This window comes from Cynocephalus volans, chromosome 11 (genome assembly GCF_027409185.1).
Source record: "Cynocephalus volans isolate mCynVol1 chromosome 11, mCynVol1.pri, whole genome shotgun sequence".
Classification (NCBI taxonomy): Eukaryota; Metazoa; Chordata; class Mammalia; order Dermoptera; family Cynocephalidae; genus Cynocephalus; species Cynocephalus volans.
In genome coordinates this window covers 119,488,177-119,504,845 of record NC_084470.1, presented here as the reverse complement: position 1 = coordinate 119,504,845, position 16,669 = coordinate 119,488,177, and the positions used below count along the sequence as shown (strand labels likewise).

General features: G+C 45.4%; 1 protein-coding gene across 1 annotated transcript; it reads right to left on the bottom strand.

The window, feature by feature from the left end:
• Positions 1 to 1,411: 1,411 nt before the first annotated feature.
• Positions 1,412 to 6,435, bottom strand: AVPR1B (arginine vasopressin receptor 1B). Its single transcript, XM_063115469.1, has 2 exons — positions 5,496 to 6,435; positions 1,412 to 1,719 (listed from the first exon to the last, which is right to left on the bottom strand). The coding sequence occupies exons 1-2, from the start codon at positions 6,433 to 6,435 to the stop codon at positions 1,412 to 1,414; spliced, it is 1,248 nt and encodes a 415-aa protein (XP_062971539.1).
• Positions 6,436 to 16,669: the final 10,234 nt, after the last annotated feature.

Here is a 16,669-nt window from a genome sequence, read left to right as displayed (position 1 = left end):
GTGGGATCCACAGTCACCAGAATTGAGTCAAAGGGTATAAATGTTGTAGTCATGAGAATCCAATTTGTGCTTCTCTGCTATAACACTATTTCCAGTCTTGTAGTCATGGAAGGTTAGAGCTGGGAAAGACCTTAGAGATCATCTCACCCGATCTATAGGTGAGGAGACTGAGGCCCAGAGAGGGGAGATGACTTGTCCAGAAGCATGCAGATACCTGAAGGCAGAGCTGAGATTCAAATCCTGGGCCCCTGATTTGATCACAGCGTCCAAATGATTCATAGTGGCAGCTCTGGAGAGCCTCAAGGATACCCAAAGCCATAACCACATCACCCTTTCTCAAAGGACATCTCCTCTGTGCAGCCCCACAGGAAGGAGCAGTCAGGATCCCTTGGGGGAGGGGGAAAGGGAGGGCAACCTGTCCCTGCTGCCTCTGAGGCTTATTCCTGCTCTTAATTTTATTGTGACTATTTTCATCTCCTCCTTCCCTTCCCTCTTTCTTCCCACCCTCACCCATACACTGAGGACATAGAACAGTTTCCCCTGTCACCCACCCTGTAATGAGGGGTGGTATAGGGAGAAGAGGAATTAGCATTTCCAGCATTTCCACTAGGCACCAGGCACTGTACTAAATCCTTCATCTCCATTAGACCATCTCCCTTTAGTAGACAGGTAGGCACAGCTGTGATGCCCCCTGTGCCCATTCACTTGTCTTCATTAAACAATCCTCCCTCTATGAAAAAAAAATCCAGAGGGTTGGCCCATGGCTCACTGGGGAGAGTGTGGTGCTGACAACACTGAGACCACGGGTTCGGATCCCTGTATAGGGATGGCCTGTGGCTCACTTGGGAGAGTGTGGTGCTGACAACACCAAGTCAAGGGTTAAGATCCCCTTACCGGTCATCTTTAAAAAAAAAAAGAAAGAAAAAGGAAAAAAAATCCAGGACCCAAACAGGGTCCTCCCCAGTTTCGCACTTCTCCCCTTTCCTGGCTGGGCTGGGATGTGCCAGTCAGGTTAGAATGAAGACAAGTAGCCAAGGCACAAGACCAGCCCGAGTTCCTGCAGCCTGTGGGTCCCCAGACAGGGGCATCCTAGGGCTTCCCCCGACCTGGGAACCACATCCTGGTGTGTTCACAGCTACATGTGACTACGGCAGGACCAGGGAGGCAGGCAGTCTGACTCTCTCTGACTCCCAGCATCTGGGATTGGGAGCTAACGAGGGCAGCCCTCATGCTCATGCTGGGGGCAGCTGTGACACCAAGGGTAAGGACAGCCATTCTAGTCTCTTCACCTTGCCTCAAACTAGGCTTCCCCAGCTCTAACCCTGACCCTCCAGCTCTTACACCCGGTGCCTGATCTGGGCAGAGACCCTCTGCTAGCTGTGGGGGAAGTATTAGACCCAGGGAGTCTTCTTTAAAAGATGCTGGTCTCAGCAGTGGCTTCCCCATCCACCTGCTCGAAGTCTTTCAGTGACTCTTCTGGCCCAGGCCTCATGCTGAGGCTGAGGCTGAGGGTGGGCGGGCAGCTGGAGCGGGTCAGCAGCGTGGTGCGGCGGCTCGAGAGGCTGCCGCTGGAGAGCTGCCTGCGCATCCGGGGCCGGGGACCCCCGCAGCAGGCAAGATGACGCAGGTGGCTGTTGAAGACCATGTAGATCCAGGGGTTGCAGCAGCTGCTGAGGTTGCCCAAAAGCATGGAGATGGTGAAAGCCACATTGGTGGAATCTACCAGGAGAGAAGCACAAGAAACCTTAGAATGACAGCACGAAGGGACCTGGGATAGAGTCCAGGCCCCCAGAAAACAGATGAAGAAACTGAGTCCCAGAGAGGAGATGGGATTCCCTTGAGGTTCTATAATTAGAGAGCAGGGCAGTTGGAACTTGAGCCTGGGACTTGTGACCCCAGGATCTTACCTCAATGACTATATTTGTTTTTGTTTTGTAACTACAGACTAAAGGCAGGAGCTGAGGTTTGCTTCCAGTTGAATTTAGAAGGGTAAAGTGTAAACATTGTTAGGGATAGGACCAGCCCAAATAGGAGAAACTGTCTTAGTTCTAAAACCTAGACCTTGAGTGCCTTAATGGATGTAGACATAGGATGAAACAAGTTCTATACAACACTCAGGGAAAATAACCACATTCAGACCCCTTGCCCCATCCCCAATCATGTCACAGATCATGGGTTCCCATTGCCTTCTGGATTATGTCCTTTGGTCCTCAGCGGCAGTCCCACTCATTCTGTAATTCAGTCACTGAATGTAGGAATGCCGATTGCGCCAGGCCCTGTCCTGGGGACCTGATAGGGTAACCAGTGGAGCCTGACTGCCCTGCAGGTACTAACGCCATTATCTCCAGCTGCAGCAGAGGGGGAAGCTTCTAGCTACAAGGCACCTAAGCATCCCATCCCAGACCAGTACTTCTTCTGTGTTCTCAGATTGTACCCAGGGAATGCACTCCAGTAAGAAAAAAGTAATTTCTTTCCTGAGCAGTCAAAATGTGAGGGTGCAGAGACTCTGATAAGATTCCATCCAGACACAATGTTCTAAAGACAAAATGGAATTCCAGGGCCGGCCCGTGGCTCACTTGGAGAGCGTGGTGCTGACAACAGAGTCATGGGTTAAGATCCCCTTACTGGTCATCTTTTAAAAATAAAAAAAAAGGTTAAAAAAATAAATGGAATTCCTCACACCAACAGGAAAGCTGCTGGGATGAGCCCTCCTGCTAGACCCACCATGGTCACAGCTATGCACAGGTGGCATACTGAGTTACCTACCTTGCAATGTCAGAGCTGGAAGGAAGCCTAAGGGTAAACTTTCCAACTTTTATAGCACAGTTCATAAGAATTGCCACTCAAACCCAGGTCTTCCAGCTCTAAGGCAGAGATCCTGTGCCCCACCAGAGCTTCAACCAGCAAACTCACAGGCCGAGCTCGAGTGTCTACTCTGTAAAGCACTGTGAATGCTTCAGACACACTAGATCCTTGTTCACCACCCCATGGGTGTGCTCACAGGTGTGGCCACCGATGGTCCTGAGAAGGGAGACACAGAGTAAAAACTGTGGTAGAAGGCATGTGCCATAGGGGTGGGAAGCTGAAGGTTTCTAGGCCTAGAGACACAGGGCTGGACACAGAGGTGAGGGCAGAGGGGAGCATCTGCTAGTGGAGGAGGGACCAGCTTCAACAACAAACACAGCCTCCTTCAGTTTTACCCAGGTTCTGGCTGCTTCCTGGTTAACAAGCAACTGCCAGCTGCAGAAGACTTGGCAAATTGCTTTGGCTAAGGGGGTGGTATTCGTCATGTCTGCTCCATTGACATACAGTTAGTGCCCGGATTAAGTCAGGGACAAAGGAGCTTCACACGTTCCTTCACTTAGGAAGCATCTGCTTGGTTTGGTCCAAGCGCAGAGGCTGGACATGTGCTGCAGAGCAAGCACCAGGGGCAGCCCTTGAGGGCAGAGCCAACATATCCCGTCCAGGTGGCGGCTGCTGTGTCCTGAAGGAGACTTTGCCGACACCTGGGGGCAAGGGCAAGGGCAAGGGGACAGGCAGGTTCTGACCAGAGATTCAGGGCCAGGAGGCCAGTGTACTGTGGAGGGGATCTGGGGTACTGGAAAGTAAGCTCAGAATAATCAATCTCAGCCCAAAGGGCTTTCACTTTTCTGAGAGGGCACATGGTGTGTAAGACAACACTACGTTACTGTACGCCTTGCTCAGAGAGGTCCTTGGTAAGTGGTGAATCACTACACAGGTGAGGGATGAGGTGCTGAGGGACAGGCTCATAATGAAGGTGGACATCGCAGGCAAGCAGGAAAGCCTGCACTGGCTGAGTGGCAGCACTGCCATCTTCTTGTAGGTTCCTCGATAAAGGGGCGAATGACCCTTTCACCTCTCATGCCATCAGCTAAGCTGTGATTGTTGGGACTAAAGCCATGTCACAGATAAAGCGTGGTCAACAAAGACCTCGATTCAAGTCCTAGCTCCATCCTGGACTAGCAGCAGCACTCTGGTCCAGTTATTCACCATTCTGAGCCTCAAGTTGCTCAGGTGTAAGATAGAGGTCACCCCCCAGTAGCATGAGGACTAAATGTGCTTGGCACTAGGAAGCCCTTCTTCCTTCTGTTCTGCGCTTGGCTAGAGCAGGGAGGTCCCACCAGTTGGTTAGAATAAGATGCTCACTGCTTAAAGGATAACTTGCAAATAGCCTCTTGTCCAGACTAATGTCAAAAGGATGGTTAAGAAGGGGCACAATGGGACCCAAAGAGTGGGGTATTATCTTTGCACTTCTCTTGTGTGGTTGTGTTAAATTCATGAGCAGCCTTTCCCTATTTCATCTTTCCAGAAAAGCAAAGCATTTGGCTTGAGCATGTCCTGAAATGAGCAAAATGAGATTAGGAACAAAAACACAAGGGAAGGGGACAACTTCCTAAGGGCTGACAGAAATTGGTAGCCTGAGTCTGCTGGTCAGTGAACTCTCAGAGAGCTTCCAGAAGAACCTGTGCACAGGGCCTCCCTAGGGCAGTTCCAAGCTGCACTCATTATACATCTGGAACTGCACACACACTGTGCAGAGCACGGTCACCCTATTCACAGCCACCAAGACAGGTCAACAGGCACTCGTCCTCATGTCCCACACCTGCTTAGGGGATCAGGATCAGACGCTTTTGAACACCACTCTCCAACACTTAGGCTGCCCAGACACAGCCCCTGCTTTCCTGAGAACAAGCTCCCAGATGGTTGGACCATGCAGTGTCTAAAGGTCAGGCTACTGCCATCTGCCTCATCCCAGAAAAGTGATGAGAAGGCCTCCTGCACACCAGTTGGGAGCATTGGAAGTCCTCTTGAAGGGTCCCACTGTGTTTTTCATATAGGAAGAAGGCATCCCTTCTTTTAGAACCACTTTTAGAACCACAGTTGTGAGCGGGGCATTGGATTGAAGAAAGAGGCAAGGAGACAGAAGACCTGGGTTCTAATCTTCACTTTGTCACTCCCTAACTGTGTGGCCTTGGGCAAGTCATGGCTCCTTTCTAAACCTCTGTTTCCTCATTAGCAAAATGAAGAGGTTGAACTTGAACTTGTCATGTACCAACCCCAGTCAATTGGAAGTGGATGTTGAGAACGAGTTCAAAGTCACATCCAGGTGTGGGAGGGAAGACTGCTGAGACAGTTTGGGGGCCACAACTGCCATCCTGCACTGGGCATATGAAAATCTCTTTCAGCTTTATAATTCTATGGTTCTAAAGCCCATCTAGCAAACTGGCAATTGGTTGGCCAAATCTGCCAATGGTCATATTTCGTTAGCACCACATAGTATTTTTAAATTGTTAAATTAGTTAACATCAGCAGGCTGTACGGGAGTTGTAACTGCCCCTTTCAGGTGCGACAGGCACCATCTATCTTAACTGCTTTACTTGTTACCTGCTTGGCCCTGGGAGGCGTTGCAGCCCCTAACCTCATCCTTCTGTCCACCTCATTGCCCGCCACCCCCGCCAACACACACCACTTGCCTTCATCAGGGGCGTTCTCGTCCCACACAGACCACATCTGGACACTGAAGAAGGGTACCCAACAAGCGATGTAGGCCAGAACAATGACAAAGGTCATCTTCACGGTTCGGATCTTGGCCCGTGAGATGGTGCTGATGCTGCTGACCCGGGATGGCAGCCCCTGCGTGGTTGCGGCTGGGGCAGAAGGTGAGGGCGTTTTCCAAGTCTGCCAGCTTCCTCCTTTTACCCTCCAGGCCTGTGTCTTCACTTTCAGGTTCTTACAGATCTCGTGGCAGATGAGGCTGTAGCAGGCGGTGAGCATAGCCACAGGCAGGACAAAGATGGCCAGGGTGGTCCAGGTGATGTAGGCCCGTGGCCCCCAGGGAAAGCGGAAATCTGCCCAGCAGTCCAGCACCCCGGAGCCCTGAATCACCTCCCGCAAAGAAAAAATGAAGACTTGAGGGATGCTGAGGATAGCAGCCAGCAGCCAGGGAGCAGCAATGAGCGGGTAGCTGGACTGGGCGGGCTGCTGGAGGCTGCGCAGGGGGTGACAGACGGCCAGGTATCGATCCAGTGTCATGGCCAGCAGCATGTAGGTGGAGGCGAACATGCTGAGTCCCTGCAGGTACTTGACAGCCCGGCAGAGGAGGTCAGGACCCTTGAAGCGGTAGGTGATGTCCCAGAGCAGCTGGGGCAGCACCTGGAAGATCGCCACACCCAGGTCGGTCAGGGCTAGGTGCAGCACGAACAAGTGCATGCGGGAGCGCTTGCGGCCCTGCTGGCCTAGGGTCAGCAGCACAGCCAGGTTGCCCCCTGTGGCCAGCACCAGGACAGTGGCCAGGACTCCAATCTCCACCTTGGCCAGCTCCTCATCCCTGCCCAGCCAGAATGTCGTAGCATTGGGGGCAGAGAGGGTGCCCCCGGGGGTGGGGTTGGCAACCCAAGGAGGCCCAGCATCCATGGTCAAGGTTTGCTGGGAAGGGAGGAGAGGAGAAAGGATACAAGGTACGATGGATAAAACTGAGTGGCAAGGGAAAGGTGTAAGGTGGAGAGAAAAAAAGGGTGGAAATGACAGGGAGAAAGCTTGAGAATAGGTGGAAATCGTGCAGAGGAGAGGGATAAGAGGAGGAGGGAGAGTGAGATAAGGGAGAAGAGAATGTGGCTGAGATCGCTGACCCCTGAGCAGGGAGGGGAACCCGGGAGAAAGGAGGAGGCGGGTCAGGGAGATAGCAGCAGGGGCGCCGCCGCCCGGGCCGGCGGGCTTTATGGGCTTCCAGCCCGAGCCCCGCGGCCCGGCGCTCGCCGGTTGGCTCCCGCGGAGGAGGGCGGAGTGAGACGCACAGGCACCCACCCGCCGGCGGGAGGACCGGCGACAGGGAGAGAGAAAGCGAGGACGCAAGCTAGCGCTCACCAGCCGGCGGACAGACGGACGGACAGACAGACAGACAGACTCCTCGACGCTCGCGGCCTGGAACCCTCGGACTGTCTCTCCAGACGGGTGCACACCCGGGGGGTAGTGGGAGAGGTGGTCGCTCCTCCCACTCACGCGGGGACACTACTGCTGGCAGCGCCGTCGCGCGCGCCCCTGCCCCGGGCTCCCGGTTAGCCTGGTAAAGGGTCCAAAGTCTTCAGGGGTGGCCAGCTGGGCGACGCAGTGCCCCCAGAGGGAAGTGTCACTGGGGAGCTGATGGGGGACTTGGAGCCATAAGGAGTGGAAGAAAAAGCGAGGACGTCTGTGGAGAGGGGGATGGAGGTGAGAGGAGAGAGGCGGGGGCTGCAGGAGCTTGACCTGGGGGCCCCGGTGCGCTTGCTGGGAGGGGACGACAGGAGAGATCCAGGGTCCTTGCATCCCCAAGGGAAGTCTTAACTGCTGGCCTCTCCTGGGTGCCTTTCCCGCGCTAGGTGCTTCCGATGTCCCAAATGCAGTTGGCCTCCCTGTGGGCTAGAAAACGGAGGCCCAGAAAAGTTGCATACCTTGCTCTAGAAGATAACAGAACTAGTGAGCAGCAGAGGCAGGACTAGAACCAGCCCGGTGTGCTTTTCCGCCAGAACAGCGGCAGCATTTACGTTATAACCGCTGCGTGACGGGCGCTGGTACTGAGGGTGCAAATAACTGTAAAACGCCAGCCGGCCAGAGGAGGTGACAGCTCGGTAGGGAAGGTGTTGTGCGGTATTGGCTGTGGAATTCACTTTACCTTCGGTACATACGCAAAGGAGATTGTTGAGACTCCAGAGCAGATTAGAAGTTCACTAGGAGTGGCAATAGCATGGTCCAAGACTCTCAGAAAGCCAGGGTCTATAATTGTAGGTACGTCCTTTGGTCTTGCCTTTTAATAAAACCCAACTCCCCTTGATAATGTCACCCACCCTCACGTAAAATCAGCACCACTTCTTGAGGGTTCTACCTCCTAAACAGCCTGCAAATTTGCCTACATTTCATCCCACTGCTGCTTACCATGTCTCACCTAAAATACTGTAGCACCCTCCTTCTGTGCCCTGCAGCCCAAGCTTCCACCCTCTCAAGGATTTTGCTCTTTATGAGTGAGTGTTTTCAATAACCTTAACATACGGTCTCTCTACCAGGCCGTTCCCACCTGTATGCAAACAAGCTCAAGGACTGTCCATTTAAAACGATTATAACCTTTCTCATACACTACACCCAGGAGGTGCTCCTTCACAGCAAAACTTCACAAAAGGCCTGTCTGTGCTTGTCTCCGTTTTCTTGCTCTCAATCATTTATTTCTTGATGTATTCATTTAAAATTATATATATAAACATGTTTTTTAAAATATTGCATAAATGGTATCATATTATAGGTACCATTCTGGAATATGCTTTTTAAATTTCACATTACTTTTGATATCTGTCCATGCTGATATGTAGGATAGATTTAGTTCATTCATTTCAGCTACTGCATAGTATTCAAGCATGTGAATATAACATTTTATTTATCTAAAACCCTATTTTTATAATTTAGGTTATTTCCAGCTTTAGTTTTGCTACTTCTTATTTTTTTTAATGCTATAATGAATGTTCTCGTATGTTTTCTTGTATTCATGTGTCAGAATTTCTCTCAGGTGTATATCTATAAGTATATGCTAGGTATAAGTATTATTGGACCATAGAATGTATGAGTTTTCAAGTAGATAGGACCCATCTTAAATTTTATCTCTAAATTTATTGTACTAAATTAGTTGTTCCACCAGCTGCATTTTAGTTTCCCAACACCCTCACGCTGTTATAATTTTTTTACCAATGTAATAGTTGTGAAATAGCGTCTTACTCTGCTTTTATATTTCTCTGATTATTAATTATTTTGAGTATCTTTCCATATGTTGATTTGTTGTTTTGATTTTCTCTTCGGTGAATTTTTCATATCCTCTGCATAACTTTTTATTAGGTGGTTTTTCTTATCAATTTGTAGGACCTCTCTATATGTTCTGACATGAATCTCTTATGTATTCTAATATGTTGCAAATATCTTCTCTAATCTGTCACTTATCTTTTAACTTTGTGTGGAGTCATCTTTTACACAGATAATCAAAAGCATGACATAGTCAGTACTTTCTTTTATCGTTTCAGCTTTTTGTGTCTTGAGTTTCCTACCTTGAGAATAGATTCTCCCCTATTTTTTCTTCTAACAAGTTTAACTTTTACTTTTCATAGTTAGGTCTTTAATTCAACTAAGATTTATTTTTGCTTATGTGTAAGGTAAGAATCTAACTCCATTTTTTTTCTCTTATGGCAAACAAATTACTTCATTTACTGATTACTTCATTTATTGAATAGTCCATCATTTCCCAACTATCACCTGTATAATATATCGAATTTCCAAATTTGTATGAGGCTATTTCTTGTCTGTTTCATTGATTATTATCCCTGTTCCAATATTTCACTATTTTAGGTACTATAGCTTTATAACCTTAATATATGGGGTAAACTGGCCTCCCCTTACTCTTATTTTCAAAATGTTTCTCACAATTTTGAAATTGTGAAATTTGGTATCAGTTCGTCTAGTTCCACAAAAAGTTATGTTGAGCTTTTGGTTGGAAGCATTGGTTTTAGAGATTAATCTGGGGGAAAATTGTCATATTTATGATTTTATTCAGGTCTATTATTATGTCCTTCAATGATGTTTTATTATTTTCTTCATAAATGTCTTCCTATCTACCTTAGATAGATTTATTCCTATCTACCTTACAGTTTCTGTTGCCATTATGCATATAATTTTGTTCTACCACATTTTTAATAACTAATTGGTTATTGCCAGTGTATGGGAACAATATTGATTTTTGTATCTTGCTGTTATATCCAACAGTTTTCCTGCAGATTTTAAATTATTTTAGGTTATCTATGTATATGATATTGTCTGCAAACAACAATAATTTTTTTGTCTTTTATTTCCAATCTATTCAGCTCTTATTTCTTTTTCTTCTTTTATTGTGAAGTCTAATACTCCAGTACAATGTTGAAGAGCAGGCATCATTGATCTTTCTAACTTTAATGAGAATGCATTTAAAATTTTACCACTAAGTGTTATATTTATGGCAAGTCCTCTTCACTTTTTAATTTTTAAATATACTTATTTTCATGCATATATTATAGAGTCTACAGTAGTTACAAATGATTCTACAGTAGTTATGAACAAAAGCAATCCCCCCATACTTTCAGCTTCCTAGAAGTAGTCATTTTCTTCCATGTTTTATTATTAAAGAAAATTTTAATAATATACAAAAGTAGAGAGACAGTATGAGGAAACCGCATGTTTCCATTATCCGGCTTTAACGATTATCTAGAGAGATAGCCAGTCTTGTTTCATGTAAATCTTTATCCATTTTCCCTTCACATCAAGACATTTTGAAGCAAAAATCAGATATCATATCATTTCATCTGTAAATAGTTCATATATGTATTTCTAAAGGATAAGGACTCGGGCCGAGCCCGTGGCGCACTCGGGAGAGTGCAGCGCTGGGAGCGCAGCGACGCTCCTGCCGCGGGTTCGGATCCTATATATAGGAATGGCCGGTGCACTCACTGGCTGAGTACCGTCACGAAAAAGACCAAAAAAAAAAAAATAAATAAATAAAAATAAATAAATAAAAATAAAAAATAAAAAAGACTTTAAAAAAAATAAATAAATAAAGGATAAGGACTCAAATATAACTATAACACATCACCATCCCTGGATTAGTCAGTGTTCTCCAGAGAAACAGAACCAATACAATATATACAGGTTAATCATCCCTAGTCTGAAAATCCAAAATCTAAAATGCTACAAAATTTGAAATTTTTTGAGCACCAACATGATGCTCATAGGAAATACTCATTAGAGCATTTTGGATTTCAGATTTTCAGATTAGGGATGCTCAACCAGTATGTATTCTGAGAATATTCTAACCCCCCCCCCAAAAATCTGAAATCCTAAATACTTCTGGTCCCAAGCAGTTTGGAGAAGGGATACTCAACCTGTATGTGTGTGTGTGTGTGTGTGTGTGTGTATTTACATATTTATATTTATTCATATGCATATGGATAGAGAGGAGGTGGAGATTTATTATAAGGAATTAGCTACACAATTTATGGAGGCTGAGAAGTACCAAGATCTACAGCTGGCAAACTGGATACCCAGAAGCACCAATGTGTAGTTCCAGTTTGAGTCCGACTGCCTGAGAACCAGGAGAGCTGATGGTGTAATTTCCAGTCTGAAAGCCAGCAGGCTTGAGACCCAAGAAGAGCAGATTTTTCAGTTGGGGTTCTAAAGCAGGAAAAGACTGAGGTTCCAGCTAAAGCAGTAAGGCACAAGGGATTCCCTTTTATTGGAGGGAGGATCAGCCTTTTTGTTCTATGCAGGCCTTTAACTGATTGGATGAGGCCCACCCATATCAGGGAGGGCAATCTGCTTTACTCAGTCTGCCAATGTAATTGTTAATCTTATCCAAAAACATCCTCACAAATACATGCAGAATAATGTTTGGCCAAATATCTGGGCACCCTATGGCCAGTCAAGGTGACACGAAAAATTAAACATCACAATTTCAAAAACTATTAATAATTTATTAACATTATCAAGTATTCAGTCAGTGTTCATAATTTCTTAATTGCCTAATAAAAATTTTTATTGTATTAAAATTTTTAACAGTTTGAATCCAGATTTAAATAAGGCTTATATATTGGCATTGGTTAATGTGTCTCTTTAGTCTGTTATTTATGGTTATGCTTCCATCCTTTTGTATCCTTTGTTCCTTCCAATGTTGTTGAGGAAACCAGATTGTTTTGTCCTGTAGAGTTTACCCCAATCTTCATTTTGAGAATTGCATTCCTGTGAAGTTGTTTAGGAAGTTCCTCTGTTTGCTGAGGCCTGATCCGTTTCTAGTTAGATCTTTTTGTTGGCAAGAGTACTTCATAGATGTTATTGGGTGCTTACATCAGGGACACATAATATCTGATTGTCTCCCTTTATGTGATGATGCAGCATGGATCCATTAATTCTTGAGGGTTGCGAAATGATTATATTCTAATTCTATCATTCCTTCACTGTTTATTAATTTAAATAATTCTATAAAGGGAGCCTTCTCATCAACTATTTGGTTCCCCTTAGGCCCAGTTTGTACAGGAAAGACAAGATTTATAATATTTTTTTATTACTAATAGTGTTCACATAATTAATTGTTTGTCTGACATTCTCCAAATCGTGGATTTAAACATATTTTATGTGTTTCAATCACTTGTACTTGTTATTTTGATGCTCAAATTGTCCCACCTTTGACCAATGGGAACTTATTTAAGTTGGTACCTGAGTCGTTTTGTGTTGTTTATTTGGCAGTGAATATTTAAAAATTTTAATGTACATGTCTTTTTTATTGAGAAATAATTCACATACACAAAAGTAACCCTTTCAAAGTATACAATTGAATGGCTTTTAGCATAGTGAAAAAGTTGTGCAGCCGTCACCATCATCTAACTGCAGAATATTTTCATCACCTGAAAAAGAAACCCCATACCCATTTCCAGTCACTGCCTATTCTCCCCCCTCCGCCCCCCAGCTCTTGACAATCACTGATTTACTTTCCATCTCTATCAATTTTCCTATTTTAGATATCTCATATAAATGGAATTGTACAATATGTGGCCTTTGGTGACTGGCTTTTTTTGCTTAGCATAAAGTTTTCAATGTTCATCCATGTTGTAGCACGTATCAGTACTTCATTTCTTTGTATGGCTGAATACTCCTCCATCGTATGGATATACCACTTTTGTTTATTTCCATCAGCTGATGAACATTTGGACTGTTTCCACTTTTTGGCTATTATGAATAAAGCTGCTAATGAGCATTCATGTACAAGTTCTGCGTGGACTTATGTTGTTAATTCTCTTGGGTATATACCTAGGAGTAGAGTTGCTAGGTCATGTGGTAACTGTTTAACTTTTGAAGGAACTGTCAAACTGTTTTCCGAAGTGGCTGCACCATTTTATCCTGAGTCCTTTTGACAAAACCTAAGTATCCTTTGATAGCTCTATTGCTTTCTGTTGTGACAAGACATTTTTGGTCTAAGTGGCATACTGTACACATTTTTCTTGATTTTTTTCTTTTTTTCATTTAACATATCCTGGAAATCACTTCATGGGAGAATTTAGAGATGTTCCTCTTTTCCTTTTCGCAGTTGCTTGGTACTCCAGTATATGGAAGTACCATACTTTATTCATCCAATCACCTTTGATGGGCATTTTGATTGTATCCAGTCTTGCTATTATAAATAGTACTGTAATAAATTGCCTTTCTCTATCTCTCTCAGCCTCTCTCTCTCGCTCTCTTTCTACACACACACACACACACACACACACATATAGCTAGTATATCTTTGTGATAGACTCCTAGAAGTGAGATTGCTAGGTTAAGGGTATTTGCATAACCAATTCTGCTATATATTGCCAAATTCTTCTATGTAGAGATTGAACCAATTTGCATTCTAAGAATGCACGAGAGTGTCTGTTTCCCTACAATCTTGCCAACAGTGTGTTCTTAAATTTTGGATTTCTGCCAATCTGATCACTTTAAAAGAAAACTAAGTCTAGCTTTAATTTCCTTGCCTTTTAAGTGAAGTTGAACATCTTTTCATAATGATAAGAGCTACTAGCATTTCTTTCTCGTATAATTATTGATAACTCTGCTGATTTTTCTGTGATTGTTATTCTTTCGCGGGGGAAACTTTATATACTTTGGTAATTAACCTTTGTCTGACATTTAAGTTGCAAATATTTTTTCTCATTTTATCATTGATCTTTTTACTTGACTTAGGTATTTCTTGACAGAGACCACCATTACAAATTCATTTAATAGATTCATTTATTATTAACCTCTATATTTCTAAATAGCAAACACGTACTGCCACTTCTTGATTTCTTTAGTTTTAAGCATTATCTATTGACCTTTCCTTTGATAGATGCTCTTCCAACACAGACCCACCAGTCCCATGCACACTTGGACCTCCACTCTCCCCAAATAATCATAGGAATAGTGACCAGTGTGTCCTCACCTGAGACTGATGTCATTTGAACTGAAAGTTGACTCTTAAAGGATGATAAAGATTTTGTAAAGCTCCCCCAATAATGTTTTAAAATGAAAAAAAGGCATGATTAATCTTCAAATAATTTAATGTAATCCTTTACAAAAGGATTTGCTCCCATAGATTTGAATGTTGGTTCTACATTACTAATTAGTGGACTAAGAGGCAAAGAAATCTAAACCCAAATTGTTAGATGTCGCTTCCATTGAAGAAGAAAGAAGGGTTCCATTTGCATATATTCAAGTTGAACACAATGTCTTCAGGAATAGATGTATTATGAAAAATAAACTTTGTTTCTCAGACTGTATATTTATCAATATCTCTTTTTGTTTGGTTGGTTTTGGTGGCTGGCCTATATGGGGATCTGAACCCTTTGGTCTTGGTGTTGTAACACTGTGCTCGAACCAGCTGTGCCAACCAGCCAGCCTATTTACCAATATTTCATACCTTAATTATCTTCCATTTTGGCCAAAAGGGTGAACTCAAATCCTTCCTGCATTATTACTGGCCAAAGAACAGTGGAGATGTGTCTCCGTCTTGTGCCACACCATGACCCGGGCAGAACAAAGTGAACAGAGCATTTTCCTCCTGCAGCCCCTGCAAACTGGCCTGCAGAGGCCTCCTCTCGGCTAGAACTCAGAACCCTCTCAGCATGGTGAGTTACTTGCCAGAGCTGGTATTTCACAGAGATCCCCTGTCCCTTCTCAATACATCCGTTGTCCACCAGGTGCTGGCCTTTCTGCCTTCCTGAGTAACCCCTGCTTCACCATCCCATAAATGTCCAGATGGAGGAAGTGGTCTGGGGACACTGGGCCATTATGGAGACTAATGCATCTTTTATGGCCCATGGTGTTGCCATCATCCTCTGTTAAGTTGGTTTAACCCTGAGACTGATGGAGAGCAAACAGGTAAAAGGAAAGGGTGTGGGCGCCGGGAGGGTCAGCCTGACCAGTTTGACCTCAGGGACTCCCTGAAAAGTCTCCACTTTGTTCCTCTCACCATAAGATATCTTGCGCAGTCAAGGAATGCTTCAGTTGAAGGGGACTTATCTTTTGGTTCTGGCCAGAAGGCTGAGGAGTGATGGAAAGGACCTCAGAGACCACTGAGTCCCATAGTCTCATTTTCCAGAAGAAAGTCCAAAGTGAAAGGCGAAGAGGTAAATGAAGTTCTCAACATCACACAGGTACAGAAGGTCAGTGCTCCCGCCTGCCCTAGAGAAGACGTCTCCAGACTCATCATGACACTGGCCCACGTACAGACCCCTTTCCCTCTTCTTCAGCTGCGACAGGATGAGGGAGGTTTGCTTTCAGTGCCCTGTGCTTCTCCTTCCTTCTGCTTCCTGCCTCCACCATGTTTCCAATATCTTCATGCTCATACGCCATGGCAAGTCTTACTGCCCAGGTTGGGTGGGCGGATGGGTGGGAGGCAGCCCATGTCAGACACATTCCTCTTCATTTGCCTTCCCATCATCACCGTTGGGGGTAGAGAGAGAAGAGGACTGAGGGAGGCCGAGTGCTGGGGCTGAAAGCCGGTGCTGAGTCAGCAGAAATGGCGAGTGGGTAGGTTGGGAACTGGGAAGGCTGACTCCAGCTGTGTGCGCTAATGGCCCTGTGATGTACCCATGTCCTTGCCATCCCCCTACTTCCCTCCACACCTAGCTGCCCCATGTAAATACATCTGAGAGGATGGGAAGGGACTGAGGAAAGGTTGTATTCTACATTTCTGTCAGCGTTGAGGCAGAGATGCAAGAAAAGCTGCAAAACACACAGTGAGCACTTGGCAGAGATAGACATTGGAGCCCAAGGTGACGAGAAGAAAGCAAGGGCTTATGGACATCGCTAAGTGTGTGGGGTGGCGGTTCGGGTGAGTCTTCTCCAGAAGGAGAGGAGCAGGTACCCCAGTGATATGGAGACCAGTGTGATAGCCTCTAGCTGGTCTCCTTATCTCTAGGCTCCCGTCTAATGACCCCATTTTGTTCTGCTGCCTGATTATTGATCTTTAAAAGCTGCTCCTGTCACAACTCTTCCCCATGCACAATGTAGTCACAATGGTTTCCTGCTGATTAGATCAAGCCTGGCCCCTTACTCCACTGCCCTGCTGCTTTGGTCAAGCTGGTCCCCAGGCCCTCCCATCCACACTGCTGCCGTTGTCCTTTGCTTTGCTGTTCCTGCACCTGAAAACACTATTTGCCTCCTCTTGATTTATCCAAACCTACACACCTTCAAGGCTTCTCAGCTCCACAATGCTGGACAGCAGGGAAGTCTCTCCTTCCCACCTTACAGTGCAGGTGAGCTTGGTCTTGGGAACTTGGTCCTGCTCAATTTTCCGTGCCTCCCTAACTGAGTTGTAAATGTGCCATTTGAGGGAGAGAGCCACTGACGTACATCTCATGTGTCTTCAGTAAGTGATGAGTACATGTCTCAGGCTTTCTGAGACATATTCAAGTTCAAGTAGTTTGCTTCTCGCAAAACTTATCTCAGATCATGCATCCTAATTTAGAGTTCAGAAAATACAGAATCTGTGCTAGTAGTGCTACTCAGAAAATATATGTAGCAAGGATCCTACACCACTGGACTTGACTGTGTGCCCGTTAGGCAGTTGGGCCTGGCAGGCCGGGTAGGGACTAGCAGG

What these genes read in the sequence shown, in the direction of transcription:
- AVPR1B (XM_063115469.1), bottom strand. Translation starts at nt 6,435, where the DNA reads ATGGATGCTGGGCCTCCTTGGGTTGCCAACCCCACCCCCGGGGGCACC. An exon ending in CGAGAACGCCCCTGATGAAG is followed by an intron (nt 1,720 to 5,495) that starts GCAAGTGGTGTG and finishes CTCTCCTGGTAG; the next exon opens with ATTCCACCAATGTGGCTTTC.